General features: G+C 50.0%; 1 protein-coding gene across 4 annotated transcripts in view; it reads right to left on the reverse strand.

The window, feature by feature from the left end:
• Positions 1-313: 313 nt before the first annotated feature.
• Positions 314-19,666, reverse strand: part of CTIF (cap binding complex dependent translation initiation factor) — a 143,113-nt gene continuing 123,760 nt past the window's right edge. For all 4 annotated transcript variants that reach the window (XM_075019538.1, XM_075019539.1, XM_075019536.1 and 1 more), the window contains 2 exons: positions 6,732-6,785; positions 314-4,921 (listed from right to left, as the gene is read on the reverse strand). In XM_075019538.1, coding sequence (XP_074875639.1) covers positions 4,706-4,921; positions 6,732-6,785 — 270 coding nt within the window. In that variant the 3' untranslated portion in view covers positions 314-4,705. The remainder of the gene's footprint in view (positions 4,922-6,731; positions 6,786-19,666) is intronic.

Raw genomic sequence — 19,666 nt, forward strand, 5'->3', positions numbered from 1 at the left:
CCATGGACCTCCGAGCCCTTTACACCGCTCCCATGGGCTTCATCCTCACCCCCATGAGAAATGATGGGGAGACGGACCAACTCCAACCGGAGCCGCAACACTGCGCAGGATCCAACCCGGCGCCCGGAGCATGGGATGAGCCATCCCCACAGAGGGAAGGATCAGTCCCTCTGCTACATTTCCAAGCAGACACCATTAGGGATTTTTCCCTTCCCCACCCCATATCTTCCTTTTTTTCCATCCTAAACAGAAGAAGGGTCTCTCCCAGACCAGCACAAGTAATAGCGCGTACCCACAAAACGATGGGGAAATGTCAAGCTTTAAACATTTATTACTCAGATGATGCATTTTATAGCATACAGTGGGTCTGGATGTTCTATAAACAAAGACTGAATTGCCACAAAGAGTTATTAGCTCCCTTGTTTTAACAGTCTCTGAAATGCTGAAAACGATGAGTTCGTGTTTTCTCTAGTATGAATATCTAGTCTTTATTCTCCCCAAAACCTTCTTCCTTTTTTTTTTAATTTTTTAAATTTGTTTTTAAAGCGCTTAGTTTAACAAATATGATTAAATTAAAAATGTCGCTTTTTCAAATGCAAATAAATACATTAAAAAAAAATAATGAATTACTAGCGTTCAACTCCGTGTTCTGCAGGACACCGCAGCTCCCTTGGCTATTGACAGTGGACTTCACAACCCTTAGTGTCATTTCTCCTGAAAAAAATACTAAAAGTATCACCGGGACTGGCTAATAGCTAACACCAAGAAGAGCAAAATTAGTGTAAAGCCATAAAATATCCAGCGGGGAAAAAAAAAATAAAAAATCGTGTTTAAGATTTTGAGAGACTTCCAAGTGAGGGATGTTATAAAAATAAGCTCGAAAATAAATCATAAGTTATTCTGACAAGTTTTCCTTCAAAGCCATCAATCATGCTAAGAATAGATACTAATTAATCTCCTTTGGGGAAGAGGGGAACTAAGCAAATCGCTTACTTTTCCCTTTTCTTCCCCATTTTTGTTTCACCTCCATATACATGAGACTTCTCCAAAGAGGGGTGAAATCCCTCTTGGGGAAACCGAGCAAATCACTTGGCGTGTAGCGAAAAAAACTCAGTTTGGAAAGAATTTCACCATGAATGTGGTGAATTAGATGCTGGGGAGTCTGGCAGGGAGCCGGCAAACCTGCTCTGCATCCGAGGGGGACCGGCACGGCGGCGGTGCAGAGCATCGCTCCTTGGCAGATGCTTCAGACACTCACCTTTACACCAGCCCAAGGTTTGGCCCCACACATATTTGGCCCAAGGAGGTTATTTTCCCCTTTGCTGATATAGCTGTATGGGGAAAATATATTAAAACCCCCAAGTGGATAGTTTTATTGAGCAGCGAAGATCAAATCTGGCTAATTCGGGGAGATGTAGCCAGTGGCTTCACACCTTCAAAAATGCACATTGTAGAATTACACTCTTTGGCGACTGTTTCTAAAGAAAGCCAAAAAAAGAGAAGAAAATACTCAATGACATCCCTAGGTGCTCTCACCAGGAATCCCAAAAATGTCCCAGTGCTATCCCCCATCCTGCCCCATCAAATGACCTCCTGGTACCTCTTTTCCCAACACGGTACCGTGGTTAATGATGCCACGTGCCCACCGACCTCCTACTGATAGACTTCAGAAAGATACCATTGGCAGCACATAATTTTGGGGAAAAAACCCCCGTTTTGGGTCAACATTTTGATTCTCGTATCAACGGAGCAACTGACGTACCAAAGCGGTTAATGGCTGGATGAATGTACATTAATAGCGGAGATAAATGGCAAGACATTAAAAACCCGACAGATTTCACATAAAAGTTCTTCGGTGGGAGAAATCCTGGTGTTGGAGGGGAAAAGTCAAGGGCAAAGCCTGGTTGGTGGGGGTTGCAGGATTGCACCCCAACGGGAAAATTCAATAAAGCCTCATGGCTGGTAGGGGTAGGGAAATGCTTAAGCACAAACACTGCCACGTGGCTTACACTTTGCCTCTGAATGCCTCCTGATGCACTGATGGGTGAAAATTCAGGTTTTTAGAAGCAATATCTCCAATTCTCTGGGTTTTTCTTTTTTTTTTTTTTCTTTTTCACTACAACCCAAGAGTGAATTCTGGGGGAAAGGGAAAGGAGATGCTGCAGGGGCCGGAGCGGTGGTGTGGATCGCTGCCGGCAGGATCCCTGGCACCCTGACCGATCAGGCTGTGCCTCCGTTAGAGGACTTTTCTGTTCTTTTAAAAAAAAAAAATCAAGACAAAATTCATTTTCAGGTCTTCTCCCAGAAGACTAATGCTGTGCCTGGGCATGCTGCAATGGGTGTTAAATCCCCTTCTCCTCTGCTCCCTGAGAAATCAGGGAGCAGGAAAAGCCAAGAGCAAAGGGCGCAACCCTGAGCCTTGTAATACTGATGGGCTTTGCTGCCTTAATCAAGTTCAGCTGCTCATTAATACTATCAAACCCCATTGCTACTAACAAAGCTGACCCAAAGCAAGGCGCCGTCACCATGCGAAGCTCCCAGGCTTCAATCCACGAAGCAGAAATTAATTTTCCTAGACAAGTCCAGCGCATCCAGCAATAATTTTGCTGCTTTCTGGGTAGACAGGAAAATTGAAGCTCCTGTTTCCAGCTTGCTCCTCTTGCTCCATGTGCGGATTAGAAACCGCATCAGCAGCCAACCAGAAGAAAATTCAAATAATATTGAACCGCAGCATCAGGACTCTTGTCTCCTGCAATGCATTTTCTGCTGAAAATTCCTGCCCTTTGTATTTTTGCAGCGAAAGCTTCCTCCCCATCGCGGACAGACCAACACATTCATAAGGCACCCAAGAACATACTGCACATCCAAAGAGGTTGGGGTGAAATCTCTCTTCTCTACAAGCCACCAGAAATTCAACGTTTTGCTTGGAAAAATGGGTTTGAGCTGCTGAGATGAGACCCAGCTTGCCTGGTCCGGGATCCGTGCGTGCCGGCACTGTGGCATAAATGCTCTTCTTATCACTGGGAAAGTAAACTGAAAAATGGGATGAAAACAGGACGGGCTGCCGGCATCGTGCCTTCCTTGGCTCCTCTTCCACTGTGCAGATGGGACGGGGCAGCTCGCGCCCCCATTAGGCTTCACCAAAATAAGCACCAGAAGTGATTTAGCAGGTAAAAGCATCGCTAGCAAGCAAATAAGGAGACCACGAAGTCTTGTTCATGATTCGGGGAGCGATGCAATGATGTGGTGCGTTCCTCCGTACCAGCCTCCTAACCCTCTGGGCATTTCCTCGCCCACGTGGCATCTCGGCATCACCCCCCCAGCAGCCGCTCTCTCCCTCGGGATGCTCCAGCATGGAGCAACCTGGGGATCCCAGAGCAACCCAGGGATCCCTGAGCAAACTCTCCTCCGCTGAACACGTCACCCATCCCTTGAGGACACGGTGCCACTTACACCGACCACGGGACAGAGCCGCTCCTGCACACCGCACACCTAGAAACACTGGATAGCAAATTCAGCTAGTTAGAAGCCAGGCTCAAAACCTCTATTTTTGGCTTTTCCTATTTTTTTCCTCTTCTTTTTTCCTCCTTTTTGCTATTCACATCTTGTCTTCTCTTTCCCAGTCTCCAAAGAAGAACATCAAACCTTCATTTCTCCCTCGCCCTGTACATTATTAGGCCCGACTATAACAGGCCTGGATTTAAATGTATAATTACAACCATGACAGTAATTACAATAAAGCACTCCTTCAATGGAAACGAAAAAAATTATTACAAAAAAGATAGATGGGTTATAGTGGCTGAGGGATAACGGCGACTTGAACAGCAAGAGCCACAGAATCCCCTGTTTCTTAGAGCTCCCAGCTCAGAGGACATGTTTCTCAATCCATCGAGGAGTTTACTGGCAAGACGATGGTGGCTACGTTACTTCTGCAGTGGCTTTTGGACTCCTTTAAAATACTCCTTCTGCTTCAGCATCTTCACGTAAACCATTAGTCAGCTCGCGGGAAGGCGTTGCTTTCCCCGTCTCCGAGCTGCTCGCAATTGTCCGTTCAACGATACAATAAAATAAGAAGAAAATACAAACGCTCGAGAAAAAGAAAACCCAGTGCAAATAAGAAAGTCATCCCGCTCTCCGATCTGCTTTCGAAGGGGTGGCGAATAGGGGGGACACACAGAAAGTCGAAGACAAGAGAAGGGGGGGGGAACCTAACGCAAGCCCCGCTCGACAAAAGCCATCAATTATGAGCGTCTGGTGTAGTGTGTGTCTGGCTTTGTCCTCCCGAGACATCTGCTGCCTGCTGTCTCCTGCCAGTTGGCCGGGGCAAGGCAGGAGGACGGCGTGAAAACAATACTAGCCCCCACTTGGATTCGGGGTTTTTTTTGTTGGGTTTTTTTTTTTTTTTTCCAAATTCTCCATCTTCTTTCGAAAGCCAAACAATAACCCGGCGGGATGCGTTGCTGCTGCTTGAGCAATGTGTTCAGAAAAAGAAACCCCTAAAACAAAACCACGGCGGGGAAGAGGGGTGGCACTTGGCGACGCAGCTGAAAAAGAAACATGCTTCTCCCTCCCCACCCCACGAACGTATTCTCGAGCATGCTGGGGTTTGGTCTGCTGGGGGATTTAAATCGGAAAAGCTCTTGCTGGATCCCGTCAAGGTGCATGTCTTCTTCTCGTCCCTTCCCACCCCACCTTGCCCTGCCCCTCAAGCCGTCAGTTTTTGGATGGTCTTGTTGTAGTACTGCGTGATGGTGGGCGTCAGGGGGTTCCAGTTGTTGGCGTGCAGCTCGATGACCTCCAGCAGCAGGGACCGCGTCAGCATGGACTCGGAGGGACACAGCATCTTGTCGCGTGCTATCGCCAACAGCTCCGTCATCATCTCGGGCAGCTGCTCCTCCAGCAGCCGGCCGGTGCTCTGCAGCTGTCAGAAGAAGAAGGGGTCAACCATGGCATATTGATCCTTGTGGGTCCCTTCCAACTTGAGATATTCTACGATTCTATCATTCTATGATATTAAAACACCTCGCCGGCTTTTACAGACAACCTCCAGCCCTCCAGTTCTCCCCTGCTCGGTGCGGCAGGGCGAACAGGCAAGGTTAAAGGCGTCGTGGTTTTTGAAAATCAAAACCACCCGGCAGCAGGCTCCAAGAGCCGAACACGAAGGGCGAGGTTTTCAAAAGCATCCGTGCCGGGCTGCTGCAGGAGCGAATGGTTCAGCTCCCACTGACTTCAAAGGCGGCAAAGCTGGATTGCTTTGGAAAAAAAAAAAAAAAAAAAAAAATCCCACCTAAAAATCATCCTATTGTCAAAACAAAGTGCAGGCTGTGATGTGGTATTCCTGCCTTCTACCTGGCCCTTCATTTACTCGCTGATTCACAGCTGTCAGTGACTCCCAGTCATTAATCGGAATAAGCAGAGCCCTCCTGTATGCATAACAAATCCTGCCCTGCCGAGATCTGCATTTATACCCGTCGTGCCGCTTCTCTGAGGACAGCCAAGGTTTTTTTTAAACAATTACTCCTTGGAGAGCCTCCATGGAGCAGCATAAGCCCTAGGTGGTCCCACAGAGGAGAAAGTCCAAGCTTGGAGTGGACAGCAATGAGTCCATCATCATGGAAGGCTCGTGGGGCTTGAATGCAGAGCTTCCCAAAGTCCTAACCTTAAAAATTCAAACTCCTCCTTGGTTGCCTGTTGCTTTGCTGAATTTCAACCATTCAGGCTGCAATTTCAACTGCTCTCTGCAAGGAAAGCATCTATCCCCACAGGTCAATCACATCCCAAAAGCGAAACTAATGAAACCTTGCTATATTTGTACCAGCATTTCTCTGCAAAGCTGCTGCTGAGCACAGCAAACCTCTCCGTGTGAGCCACAGGGCAGCTTTTGCTCCAATACAGCTGTTTTTGTGCTTAAAAAATAAATGCAGGGTGAGATTTGAAGGAACCAGGATGTTATAATTTTGTGATGGGGCCCAGCTACCAAACTTTTTGCATGCATTTACATGCATCAAAAGTCCAGTGATAGAGTCTCAAGGGCCACCTCTTATCTCATGGTCATGTCTTTTATTTATTCCGCCCTGGTGAGACCCCACCTGCAGTACCACGTCCAGCTCTGAGGCCCCCAACATGAGAAGGACATGGACCTGTTGGAGCGGGTCCAGAAGAGGACACGAAGATGATCAGGGGGCTGAAGTACCTCTCCTGTGAGGACAGGCTGAGAGAGTTGGGGTTGTTCAGCCTGGAGAAGAGAAGGCTCTGGGGACACCTTATTGTGGCCTTTCAATGCTTAAAGGGGGTTTAGAAGAAAGATCAGGACAGAGTTTTTAGTAGGGCCTGTAGTGATAGGACAAGGGTAATGGCTTCAAACTAAAAGAGGGGAGATTCAGACTAGCTAGAAGGAAGAAATGTTTTACGATGAGGGTGGTGAGACACTGGAAGATGTTGCCCAGAGAGGTGGTGGATGCCCCATCCCTGGGAACATTCCAGGTCAGGTTGGACGGGGCTCTGAGCAACCTGATCTAGTGGAAGATGTCCCTGCTCATGGCAGGGGGGTTGGACTAGATGACCTTTAAAGGTCCCTTCCAACCCAAACTATTCTATGGTTCTATAATGCAAAGACGCAACACGGCTGTTTGGGTTTGGAAACATCTAATAGTTGCTTGACACGTGCATAGCCAAGGACAGAAGGGGCAAAGCAATGAGAACCAGGGTGGGCGGTGCAGGTGCTTCCCTACCTCCATGGAGCAGCAAAGCACAGCGTCTTCCTTCACATCCTGAGATTGCAACAACTGCAAAAGAGAGAAGAGAGAGGCAGTGAGAAATGCATGACCTCCTCCTCCTCCTCCTCCCTTACGACCTTTCTTCCATCTCTTCGTCCGGCTTGGCTTTTGCCACTTCCAGGACAGGAAGAGGGGAGGAAAGAGATTATCGACACAAAGAATTTAGATCAACAGTGATAAAATGCAGGGTAAAGGGTATCACCAGCGTATCCACTGCTGAGAGAGAGCAAGTGGGGCAGAATATAGAGAAATTAGATTAACAACTTTCAAAATAGATTTTATTTAGGTTACACTGCTTTTTTTATCTCACGGCAGACAATGAGAAAATGCACTCGTTTCACGTACACAGCGACTAAATACAACCATCAGACGACAACATTCGAGCAGCACGGCCCTGGGAGCGGCTGTTTGGAAGGGAAGGGCTCTGCCCAAGAGGCAGCCACCCACCACCAAACCTCTCCGTCCTCGTGGGGACACTTCTAACAGCCACAAAATTACCTGATGGGAGAGCGTTACATCCAATACACTGTAATTAATACGGCTCCTTCTAGACTGATGATACAGTGGTGCAAGTGCAATGGGTTGCAGCGAAACTACAGTGTCTTAGGCGCACCAACTCCAACCCTGCTCTGCTCTCCATGAACTTTGTATTACAAACATGAGCTTGTAAGCACAAGCAACTTTCAAGAGAGATCCAAAATGTTCCTGTGCGTGGCATGGGATGGTGAAGGAAGATGCTTGCCCCTCTCGGTTCAGACTCAGGGCGTGCAGTGAGGGTCAACAGCTCTACCTGGCAATGGCAAAGTGTAGGAGCTCAGCACGTCTCACCCCACAAACCTTGAAACCACAAGCAAGGACCCTTGAAACCAGATCAAAAATACACATTTTTCTTTGTTTTCATCTTTATGACGACTTTGCCACGCACACAAAGATGCTGTTTCAGGTATTTTGCTAAAACCACAAGAGAAAGCACAGTTGTTCTAGCTGTTTTTCAAGTAGATAAAATACTGAGATTCTCAATCAGCCAACAAAGTGAGCTGGAGCATTATGAAAAACACTGTACCATGAGGTGGCTGATAAAATTACAAATGCTGGCAATACTTGAAGCTATGACCACTTCCACTCCGGCACCTTGGGTTGAACAAACCCTGCTGGCCCTGAGCTAATCCCTGTGCACAGTGGGGAGCTGAGTGCATGCACTGAACACTAAGAAAAAGGAGAAAAATTGGGAAAACTGGCTTCATTAATATCTGAAATTCAGCAGGGAAAGGCAAACGTTGGAAAGTGGTTGGACTCATTAAAACTGCCCATATAAAAATTGCCCAGCATAACTAAATGTGCTCCAAAGTCCCATCCTTTAGTTAAAATCACAATTCTGATTCTCAGCCTTATCATCCCTCCTTCCCATTCATTTTTTCATGTTTCCTTTCCTTTACAAATAAATGCTTATTTGTTTACCAGCTCCACAACTGCTGGAAAATAGCTAGGAAAAAAAGGGGTAATTCAAGGAATTATTATTGCTCTCAAAGTTTTGTCTTCACCCTCTTCTGTTTTCAGCAGACAGCAGTTTGTTTGCTTTGAAGACGATGTTTACAGCATCTCAATGAGCATGTGGTCCATCGGTTTTTATCTCGCATTAGCCAAAGGTTGAGCCGGGGTTTTGCAGATATGCAACAGTTCCCCCCCTCCCCAGTTTATCTTTCTGCTGAGCTGTTTGGAAAATGTTAGTTAAGCCCAAGCCGCATGCTCTGAGATAAGTTCTCACAAACAGTTCACAGATTCTTCGCAAAAAACCCATGAGATTATTTTAAACCCAACAACAACAAAGAAAAAAAAATCAATTAGGGGGAAACATAAACAGGCAGTAGTCCAGAAATTCACTCCTGGGGTATTTAGCTCGTAAGCATGGCATGAAGCAGGGCTGCAAATTAAATATATATTCACCTTTCCTATTTTTGCTATTCTTTAGTGAAGAACATAATGTGAAAATTAAAGGAAGAAAAGTGGAGTTAGGATTGATCAGGAAGGACCTATCGTGGCCCAATTCCAGCCCTTCCTCTGCTGTGGTCTCCTCGATGATCCTGCTCTCTGCCAGGGATACGTGGTCAGGGAATGGCTGCAACTTCACTTGGGCTTTCCTTGCCCCATCTTCCCACCTGCAGAGTTGGGACACGCTTCCCTACCTCAAAAGGTGGTTGTGAGGATGAGTATGTCACTGTCAATGCTCGGATATTTGGCTAATGAGGAATAGTCTTACCTACCTATGATGAAACCGCGACTATATCCTACCCCCAGACTTGGGCAGGCACCCTCTGCCTTCACGCTGCCCTCCTGGACCTCATCTGACGTGACCTGGCTGAACAAGTAGAATTCAGGAGCTCCCCCTTGTCCACTGAGGGACCATATTCTCCCCCTCGTCCATCCAGGGACCTCTCCTCCTCGCCCACTGAGATGCCATGCGCTCCACCTCATCCATCCAAGCACCACACGCTCCACTGCTCCATCGAAGCACCATGTGCTCCACCTTGTCCATCCAGGCACCATGTGCTCCACTGCTCCATCGAGGCACCAAGAGATAACCAGTCCCAACGGCCACAGTTCAACCTCTGCCTGTGACATGTGGGCTGGGGAGGTCCACAACCTGCCCACCAAATCCAGGCATGGCCCTGTGCAGCAGATCTGCTGGTGCTCTGGGAACCAGAGTCCAAGTCCATGCCCACAGAGGGTTGTCAGCCACCTGCATCAGCGCAACGATCCGAAGGCAGGAGGATCAGAAAGACGTCACTGTTCCTCTGCATGCTCCTGATCATAACTATGTTTCTAGGATGCTGGAGGAGGGCTCTGGAGCTTCCCCGGGGCGTAGGCACCAGCTTTCTGCTGCTGACCCCTGCATGTTGGGACAGGAGGAGATCAAGGAGCCCAGTTTGCTCTCCCTAGCCTGGCACGGGCACTGAACTGCTGCTGAAGGCAGACAGTAAGGGTTGCACTGCAAGGACCGTGCTGCCTGGGGTCCTGCCATCGATGTCCTCACCCACCCATGACATCTTGCATGTATTTCTCAAAGGCTGCTTCGCCCCATGCGAGCACCAGGCACCCCAAAGCAGCGGGGTGGTTGCTTCAGCAAGAGCACAGCCTTTCCCAAAGCTCTTTGACCCCCATGTGGGCCCTGACGGCACTGTAAGAAAAAATGGTGCAAACGCTTCGAGACCTCCAGGGAAATCACAACCCTGAAGTACTGGCACTTGTGTGACCATAAACCTGAACCCAACCAATTGCATCCATCATTTGCAATCTCATTCATATTTACTTAAAATATTTTAATGTACACATGCTGTACCCATTAAATTAGCACTCCCACATTGAAATTATTATTTATTTAACTATTTATAACCGCTCCTCCCTGCCACATGCATCTGCCCAAACCCCACCACGGGCACCATCCCATCCCTCTCCACTGGGTTCCCACATGGTTCAAACCAGCTGATGAACGTGGATGAGGGAGTCAAAAAAAGGAGCACGAAGCAGACAACAGGGCAGGTGAGCTGAGACTCACACGCTTCTCGGTTTAACCTGTAATCATCCCCCGGAGGCTGGGGCTGTCTGCGAGAAAAACTTCCCTTTGCTCTCCAGCCGGTTTCCCCCGTATCGGGCGAAGCCGGGCAATGAAAGCAGCAGTTCCTGCTGGAAAGCAGACAAAGAGTCTGCTTGATTTCCTAAGAGAGGAGGCTGCATGCCAGAATCTGCCCAGCCAGTCATATAATACCCAGCCTCAGTTGCGAAAGGCTTCTCACTTTTGTTTCTGGTGCTGGACTAGCAGCTTTGCAGACTGGTGGAAGATACTGGGCTCCTCCTCTTCCAAATTTCTGTGTCCTGCTGAGAGATGGAGCACTGGGCAAGGTCCTCTGCGAGGCCAGCATGCCCGGGGCGGCTCTGGGTGCTAAATATTTTTGTAAGCAACCCAAAATAAATTGTAAGATCTGCTCCTGGAAGTGCTGCGTGTAGTGGGGGAGCTGCAGTGCCTTGCAGGGTGGCTCCTGAGTGCAACTGGTTTCTGTGGCACGCTACTGGGACCAGTCTCCCCTGGCCTCCGTGGCTCCAAAACCTGCTCTTTACATCTTTGCAGAGGTAAGCATGGGGTGGGCATGCAACAGCAGCTGATGGGGCAAAGAAGCCCCAAAATTGCAGCTGGGCTTCATCACAGAACCAGCTTGGTCCTCCTGAACGGCAATGGATGCACATGCACGCGGTGCAGACCACGAGGAGCAGACCAGAGAGCTAAGCCGATGGGATTCACATATCCACAAATATTTGGGTTTTTTATCTGCTTTCTGAGATCATCTGGGCTGCTGAGAAGCTAAAGTGCTTACTTGGTATTCTCAGGGGTGCCCACGCCACGAGCAGGACCAGAGAACCTGCCCCACCGTCCCTTATCACCAAACCACGCAGGTTTAATTGTGTTCTTCAGCAATTCTCCCCGAGAGATGGAGTGGGAGCAGCCCAGCGCATACATTACCCTTTCCAGCTGCAACGATATTTCTCCTGCGAGGCACGGTACTAATTATTGTGTATGATATCGCTTGCAAAATGACATATAAGCAACGTTTGCCACAAACTACCTCTTAGCATGCCGTGTTTTCTGATGCTTTGGTGATGACTCCAGCGTGAAAGCACAGAAAGCTTGAAAATATCCACCCAGAGCCACGAAGACGTTGGGATGTCTTTGAGACCCAGCGAAAGCAGGACTGACCGCAGCCCATGTGCCGCTTGCCCTGGCGCCCCGATGGGCATCTCGGGTTCATTCATCCAGGTGGCAACACACATGGACATCCAGACAGCCTCGGGCGTGAAGCTCCAGCCTCGCAACCGCTCTGCGGTCCCTGCCCACAGGTATGCTTTTCATCTAACGCGTGGGTCACGAGGAGGTGCCTGCTGGTATTCCCCCCGGGGAACGTGGACCACGACCGCAGAGGAACCAACGTGTTGCAAATGCGTCATCCTAGTGTAGCAACCAGCTCGCTGGTGTAAAACGAGGCAACGGGTGAGAACGGAGACACATTTTGGTTGGGGAGAAGGAAAGAACCAGCTACTTGTGCCACTTGGAGCTTAAGCAGAATGAACGCGCTGTACTTGGAAGGGTGCAGGAAAGATGGTGTTTCCCAGTCCTGTTTTTAACCAGAGGAGCCCTTGGGAAAGGCTGTGGTGGACTTTGTCCTCAACAAGATGGATCTGTTCCAGCTCTGCGGTTGGGATCGTCATGGAGACCTCCTTTTATAAGGGGGCTTATAAGAAAGATGGGGACAGACTTTTCAGTCCCTGCTCATTGCAGGGGGGTTGGACTAGATGACCTTTAAAGGTCCCTTCCAACCCAAACCATTCGATGATTCTATGGTTCTATGATCATCCCCTACAACCGGGAGTGCTGTTAAGGTGCAGGGTATGCTGCCCCGCTGACACAGCTCTGCAGGCACTCTTGGTGGTCTAATGGACCACAGTTGGGGAACTCCTGCCCCCAAAACCTCCTGGAAGCCTCGCAGTCTGCTAGATGGGTCCTCCTGGGAGCACAAGCCAGTTCTGCTGCACTTCACAGGCTCTCCGCAGAAAGACATCAATAGCAATTTTCTGCTTTTCCAGCGGCCCCTTATCGACCTACTGTCGCAAGTCTTTAAGGAAGATGCCTGAGATAAGATCCATGGGACTGCTGGGCTGCTCTGCATGGGGAGAGTCACGCACTTCTCTGAGCTACGAGCAATTGCTACAACTCCACTTTTCTTATTGTCACACAGCATGGGGTTGTGAAAACAGCCAAGACTGGGGAAAATGCAAAGTACAAATGAGGGCGTGGGGGATGAGTAATTACAAAACACTCCACCAGCAAGGCCAGTTTCAGGATTTCTACAATCTGCTCCCATTAGAAGTATCAGCTTCTCGACCCAGGACATCAGAAGGTCAGCTGGGCTGATCCTGCACCCACCAACAAGCTGTGCTAGGTGCCACCTTCTCTAAAGGGGTACCAGGTCCCTCTGTGGGCATACCCTGGGAGCTAGGGAAGTCAGGTGAGACATTTCCCTAGAGAAGAAACAAGTGAGCGCTTGGAAAGAAAAACTCTTTAGAAGTCATAAGTGTCGTAAGTCAGAAGCCCATAAGAAGGCATAAGCGGTATCTTCTCTGCTCACCCATTTGATGCTAAGGTTGCCCAAACACAAAGTTTTAGGGAAAACCTTTCCCTTACAGAGCTGCCTGTGCTGATCTCTGCACGAGGCACAGGTTCTGCTGTGCTCCAAAACGTTACTTGCCAGGCTCCGAAAACGCAGCCGAGCTTGGCGAGGCAGCCTGCGTCGGGCTGCATCCACTAGCAGTGGTGCTTCTCTCCGCACGGCCTTCTGCTCACGCCTCTCTGGGGGTCTGGTGAAGTCTTCAAGCCCACTGAAGATACACAAGGTGCCACCAGCCCATGCATCTCATGGAGGGGGTCCCTCTTCCCAGGGCTGGGGTGGCCTGGTCTCGGCCTGGGTGAGAACATGCTGACAGCAACTCACGCTGCTCCATTAGGGACAGGCCACCAGCACGGGTCACTGCTGGTCCCACAAGCAGCTGACCAGAGGAGATGGCACAGGGGAGGAAGAAGCTCTGGGCTGGAGCTGCTTGCACTGGCACGGCTGTGTCCATAGGAGGCACTTTCCCTAACGTATTTTGGACAACTTGAAGGAGTTTGTTTGGTGGCAGCTACTCCTTTCACAGTGACGTACTGCTCTCTGCCGAGGAGGAGACTTCTGTTCTCCTGTTACCCAACCAGGACTTCCTGGGAGGATGGTAAGAAGAGATTAGTTTGTTTATTGCATCGAGTAAACCAAAATGTTGGTTATCCTCCTTGTCAGGCTCCTGAGGAACTGAGAGATACTTAACAGCAAATTGAATTAAGGCCAGAGGAACAAAACCCTGTACTCAATCGTGGGAAACTCCTCCTGCTCCTTTCCACTGTAGACAAGGGAAACCATGAAACATGACTCTCTCTCCCCTGATCTGGAACAGCAGAAGGGATTCCTACGAAGATGGAAACCATTACAAGGCAATTACTGGAGACAATGATGAAGAAAATCTGGTCACTCATCAGCCGAGACGCTGCAATCCAACAGTAGCCTGGTGGTTACATGTCTCCTGGCTGGAGGTGGCCCTTCAGGACCCAAAGGTGGGTGAGACAGACGGACAGAGCCACCCAGTCTGCGCGCACAGGGAGACCGAGCCACCCAGACGGCTGGCTTCATCCTGCCCGGCCGAAGACATAATAAACCCTGGGAGAAGAGGATGTGATCTCATCCCAAGGGTCCTGGGGAAACACAAAACATGGAAAGAAACAGTGGCAAGACCATCGCGCTTGATTGCAACGGGCTCCACCCTGGCTCGCCGGACGCTCTCTGCTTTCCTGGCTCTGCAGAGGGAGAGAGAGCATGGCGGCAGACGCAAATAGTTGTGTTTACATCCCATTGAAAGGGTTTTTGGGAACTAACAATGCCTGGTACGGAGGGTGAAGGAGAAAAACAAAGCCACGCGAGGAGGAGGGACCATCCTGTGAGATGGTATCTAGCTTCATTTCTTTATCTGCCCTAATTGCTTCCTCTGCCTTCTCCATGGGTCCCAGAGAAATTAGAGTGGCACTTCCCCTCCCCTATTTAAAATATGCCATTACGGTTTTAATGCTGGGTCTAAACGAGTCCTCTAGCTTTCTAAGAATATATGTTCCTCCACACAAAATACTCAACAGAGCAGCTGGGCTCAAAGGCATCGCCCAGCCCTTCTCATTTTGGTCTGTCCTCATCCACTCCCAAATAACAACCGATCTCCTTCACCTTAATTCTGCCCTTTAACCAAAACAATGCCAATTAAAGGGATTTTTTTTTTCCCCATACAAGCTGCATTCACAGGAGGGTTTTTGCCAGCGCAGCTACAGGGGGTCTGCGTGAGCTGGAGCTTTTTACAAGGCTATTTATTTATTTATTGCACAGCAGGCGTGGAGGCATGGGGACATCCATCCCTGCTGGGAGCATGGTCCTACAGACAGACACACTCCTGTCCCTCCTCTTTGCAGATCCCCGCTCCTGCACGCTACCTCCTCCCACGGCTCTGAAGGTCCACATCGCCCCACGCATCAGTGTACCCCGCTTGCTTTAAACCCCACTTTTCTCCCAGCTCTTCAGTCCTCTCTTCTGGATTCCCACAACATTTCCCCACTTGTTTGCTCTCCCCATTTCTCCTTCCTTCCCGTGTCCCGGACCCCCAGCCTCCTCTTTCTTCCTCCTTCCCTGGCATCCCTTCCCTCCCATGCCTGCATCCCTCATCCCTCTTCCATCCTTTCCCCCTACAAACCAGTGCCCAGTTTATCCCAGTCCCACCGGACTGAAGACCAAACCACTGATTTTTGCAGAACCAGAGGAGGGGACCAGAAGAGGACTTTTATGAGGAAATAGGTCCCCTTCTTCATAGAGGACTTATTCTCCAGTCAGATCTGGCCTCATGGAGCTATCTGAGTGGAAGGGTGGTGCGGGGTCAGGATCTGGCCCCCTTGGTGCCTTTGCTCATTCAATAAAGGAAGAATTCTGTCTCATTCTCTAACTAGGAGAATAATCTTGAAAATCCTAGCATCTCATTATACTGACAAAGACCCTTTTTTGACTCAAAAGGCTGATGCTTTTTAAAAAGTGAGTGTGATTAAAAAAAATTAAAAAAACACGTTAAAAGATACAATTTTCTTTTCCAAACAGCACCACCCTCCTCGCTCATCTGACTGCAGCCGGGAAGGTTTTCCTCTCTCTTCCTCTGAAGGAGACAGTGAAAAGGCAGTGCCCTCTTGAAGTTTAGACGTTAATTACCGTGTTAGAATATTTTGCTAAATTACACAGCATGGCCCCAGGAGATAACAGGCACTAAGAGAAGGGAGGGGAGTGGATACCCGTCTACATGCTGCACCGCAGACTCAGACGTGGGGGAAAGGCAATTAGACGGGGAGTATTTATCCTCCCTGCACCACCACCCCGAGGCTTTCAGTTAGCAGCGTGTACCAAGGCAGGGAAGCGATGGGAGCGTGCCAAGATTTTAAACGATGCTGAAATGGGACTGTCTCTGCCAACCAGACTGGAGGTAGGAGACAACTCCTGCAGAGGAGCAACTGTCCTGCCTGCTGCCAGCCTGCCGGGTCTGCTCCCCGCTGACTCTGTGGGGCTGATTCACCGCTCCCGGGTGCTGCCCTCAGTCCCCAAGGTTGGTAATAAGACCATAAAAGCATCTGTCGTGGGTCAGGTCAATGCCCACATCTCCCTTATGGGTGGTGATGCTCAGGGTGATACCCCCAGGGTACCCAGCCAGCCCCAGCAGCAATAACCCCCTCAAGCTGGAGGGACGTCCGTCAATTAGTCCTGCAGCCACGGCCTCCTGCACGAAGGAGTTCTGCGGTTTAATTAGTCTCTCTGTGATGGGGTTTCTCCGAACCTGCCCCAACAGCCCTGCCCGATGCACCCATGGGTGCTGAGAGTGGGACAGTGCTGCAGCAAGGCTGCTCCCTGTCACCCCTGGAATCCAATCCCCTTGTATCCAAGCCAGGACATCATGGGTGGATAACCAGATGGGTAAAAAACCTGGTTGGATAGTTGGGCTCAATGGGTTCCCAACTCTGCCTGGAGGCCAGTGATGAGGAGTACCGAGGCGTCTATCCCAGGACCTGCCTTGTTTAGCATCCTTATCCATGACCTGGAGGAGGTGAGAAGCACGGTCTCGTGAAGTTGGTAGATGACACCACGTTGGGGGACCACTCAATGCACTCAAGGAGCTGCCATCCAGAGGGACCTCAGTGGGCTGGAGGACGGAGTCAAGAGGAACCTTAAACTTTCAACAAGAAACAAGCCCTGCGCAGGAGAAGAGCACAGGGACGTGGGTGAGCAGTGGGATAGGGTTATTATGGGGGGTGAGAGGGGGCAGAGCCCAGCCTTGTTGCTTGCCCTTGTGGGACCCCAATCGGCAACATGCCTTGAGGGCACCACAGTGACTTCGTCACCTGGCATCTTCTTGAGCTTTAGGTCCCGCAAGCCAGTTTTTCCACCTCCTCGCTCTGCTGCCGTAGGCAACTGCTCAGGTTACCTGGCTGTAAAGCAAGGTCTGACTGCTGAATGGCGTCATAAAAATAAACAAATGCATCCAAAGCAGCACTCGACACCAACCACCTTGGCTGGAAGCGGCTCCTCCTGGCAGAGGGCTGGCAGGAAGGTGGCAGCTCCCAGGCCCAGAGGCACCTCCTGGGTTGGCGTCCCAACAACATCCGCTGAGGATGAGATTGAGACACAAGAGGAGCCAAACTTCCCGACACCACTCATCTGTCCTGGCTTCTGCAGAACACAACCATGGCTCCAAGCTGGCTACGATCCTTCCTTCCCCGCAGACCTCAGCCATCACCAAGAGCTGGGCCAGGTCCCTCAGGACCCAGTCCTAATGCTTCTCCTCCCCAGCAGCACTGGGGGACGAAGCAGGGAGGGCAGCGAGCTGGGCCAACCCCGGTGACACAGACGCAGCCATGGGCAGCACAGAGCTGGATGAAGAACAGCCAGCTCCAACCATGCTTAGGAAAGAGCTAGGAAATGCAAAAGTGGTGATAATCAGTGAACAAGAGATTGCAAATAATATTATTTATTATCTCTACATCTTCAGTAGCCATGGGGCACTTGTTGCACCAGGTGCAGGGCTCTGGAGTGCTCCTGCCCCACCGATGGTTCAACTGACATTTACCAGTCCCTGGTCTTAACCCATTTTCTACATTTCGCTGACTCTGCTGAAGGCCACAGAAAAGAATAAATAAGGCCAGGCTGCAAGAACCAAAGTCCCTTGGTTGTTCTCCCGGTTTTAGTTGCTTTTGAGGGACGTGCAATGTGAAGTATTGTTGGAGTGGGGCTGAACATGGTCCTTGGTGTTTGGGCATGGGGCAGAGGCTTTGGGGTAGCAAGGATGTCAGCACGTTCACTCCCCACCATCCTGGAGGGGCAGAAGGAGACCTACAGGGACACATTTGATGTGGTTTTGTGAAATAAAGTCAGGCCAGAGTTGAGAGCACATGGGCTGTAGGGCTAGGAGAAGACAGTGAGACATCCCTCTTGCTTAGACCATCAAGCAAGGGAGCGAGGACAACTTCCTAAAACCGCTAAAAGTGTTTGCATCGAGCCAGATAGAGACTCAGGGAAGAACGTGGTGCTGGAAGATGCCACCACTGGTCCCACGTGAGGACAGCCAGGGCTGGAAGCAGGCAAGGGCCAAGCCTGCGGTGCCCTGGCTGCAGCACAACCATCCCTGGGGAAAGCCTTTCCCTGGGAACAATGCCCTCTTCCAGCTCGCCCTCGATTCCCCAAAGCTCCGAGGGAAGAATAGGAGGAAAGCTCTTTCTTTTATTTCTATTTAACTTCTCTGCTTTGTTATTCTTTTCCCAGGCTCCCCAGATTTGATGGCTGCAATAGTCCTCTGGTTCTCATCTGCAAAAGGCTCTCCTCTAGTCACCATAAAAATCCCTCCTTTCCCCCAGCTGTCCTCAATGCTGACCTTTAGGCTGAGCTTGGGTATCCACTTCCCTTCTCCAACCTAAACTACACACTATTCCAAGCAGAAAAATGTGTTTTGATCTAAAGCACCATCCAAACTCACCGTACGCCATCTAACCATTTTAATGAGAGCTGGACCCATCTTCTACTTCTCTTGGCAAACCATCTCTTTGCCTAAAAACCCAACATTGACCCCACCAGACCTTGTGAAGATGCTCTCCGCCCGCATAAATCTGAACCGAAACCCTCAGAATGGTTCTGGAAATTCAACTTTTTGATTCTTTGGGGATCCAGCTCCTGGGAGAGGCAGTCACCATGTCAGACATGGTGGTAGACCCTTCCTTCTCTCCCCACCCTGTTTTCCAGCAGGCAGCTCAGGCGATGGATGCAGAGGAGGATGCAGGAGAGCCCTCCGACATGGGGTCTCGGCGTGGACCACGTTTGTGCCAAGGAGCACAGCCACTCCCTTGGTTCCCAAATGCTGCCCGGGCGAGGCGGCAGCTCTGACCCAAATTTCCTTTGCCATGTTTAATCACCCATTCCCATGGCTGACATCAAAATGCAGCGGTCTGCCTGCTTCCCTGAGGACGGTGATGAACGCTGGTTCGATTAACCAGCAAACCCCAGCATTTATCACTCCAGCCTCGCCTGAAATGAACTTCTCTTTTGATTTTTTTTTTCCCAGCCCACAAAACCAACCCATCCACACCGCTCAATAAATAACACCGGCATTGCCACCCGATGCCCCAGCCATGTCCCCAGCTCCTCCTCACCAGGCCACCCAGCACTGATGTCCTCACTGCCATCCTCGCTTCCTCCCACCCAGCCCAGCTCCACAGCTAATGATGGTGTTAATAAGCTTTTATTTAGGGGGAAAGGAAAGGAGCTGGAGAGAGGAAGCTTTGCAGGGGGAAGGGAAGAGACATTCCTGCCTCAGTCATCAGGCAACTTTCCCCTTCCTCTTGCTCACTCCCTCGCTGACCTTTGGCTGAGTCTGCCAAAGCTATAAAGGAAAAGGGAAAAAGGAAAAAAAAGAGACAGAGAAACTAAAAAGCAAGAGGAGCTGAAAGGACAGGCAGAGGGAGAGATGTTATCTTGCCTCTGATAATGATTTATCATCAAAGGCTGGGTGGATGGAGACAGAGAGAGCTAAGCAGCACGGAGGGGCTTTGCTGGGGGATGCCCAAGGGGAAGGAATCAGGGGTGAGGGGCTGAGATTGTACACAGGGACATATGTGATGACCAGCAGGAACGGGAAAAAACCCATGATGAGCGCTACTGCACCTTGTGAACCTGTCCTGAGGCAAGTGGATGTCCCAAACC

The sequence above is a fragment of the Buteo buteo genome, chromosome Z (genome assembly GCF_964188355.1).
Source record: "Buteo buteo chromosome Z, bButBut1.hap1.1, whole genome shotgun sequence".
Lineage (NCBI taxonomy): Eukaryota > Metazoa > Chordata > Aves > Accipitriformes > Accipitridae > Buteo > Buteo buteo.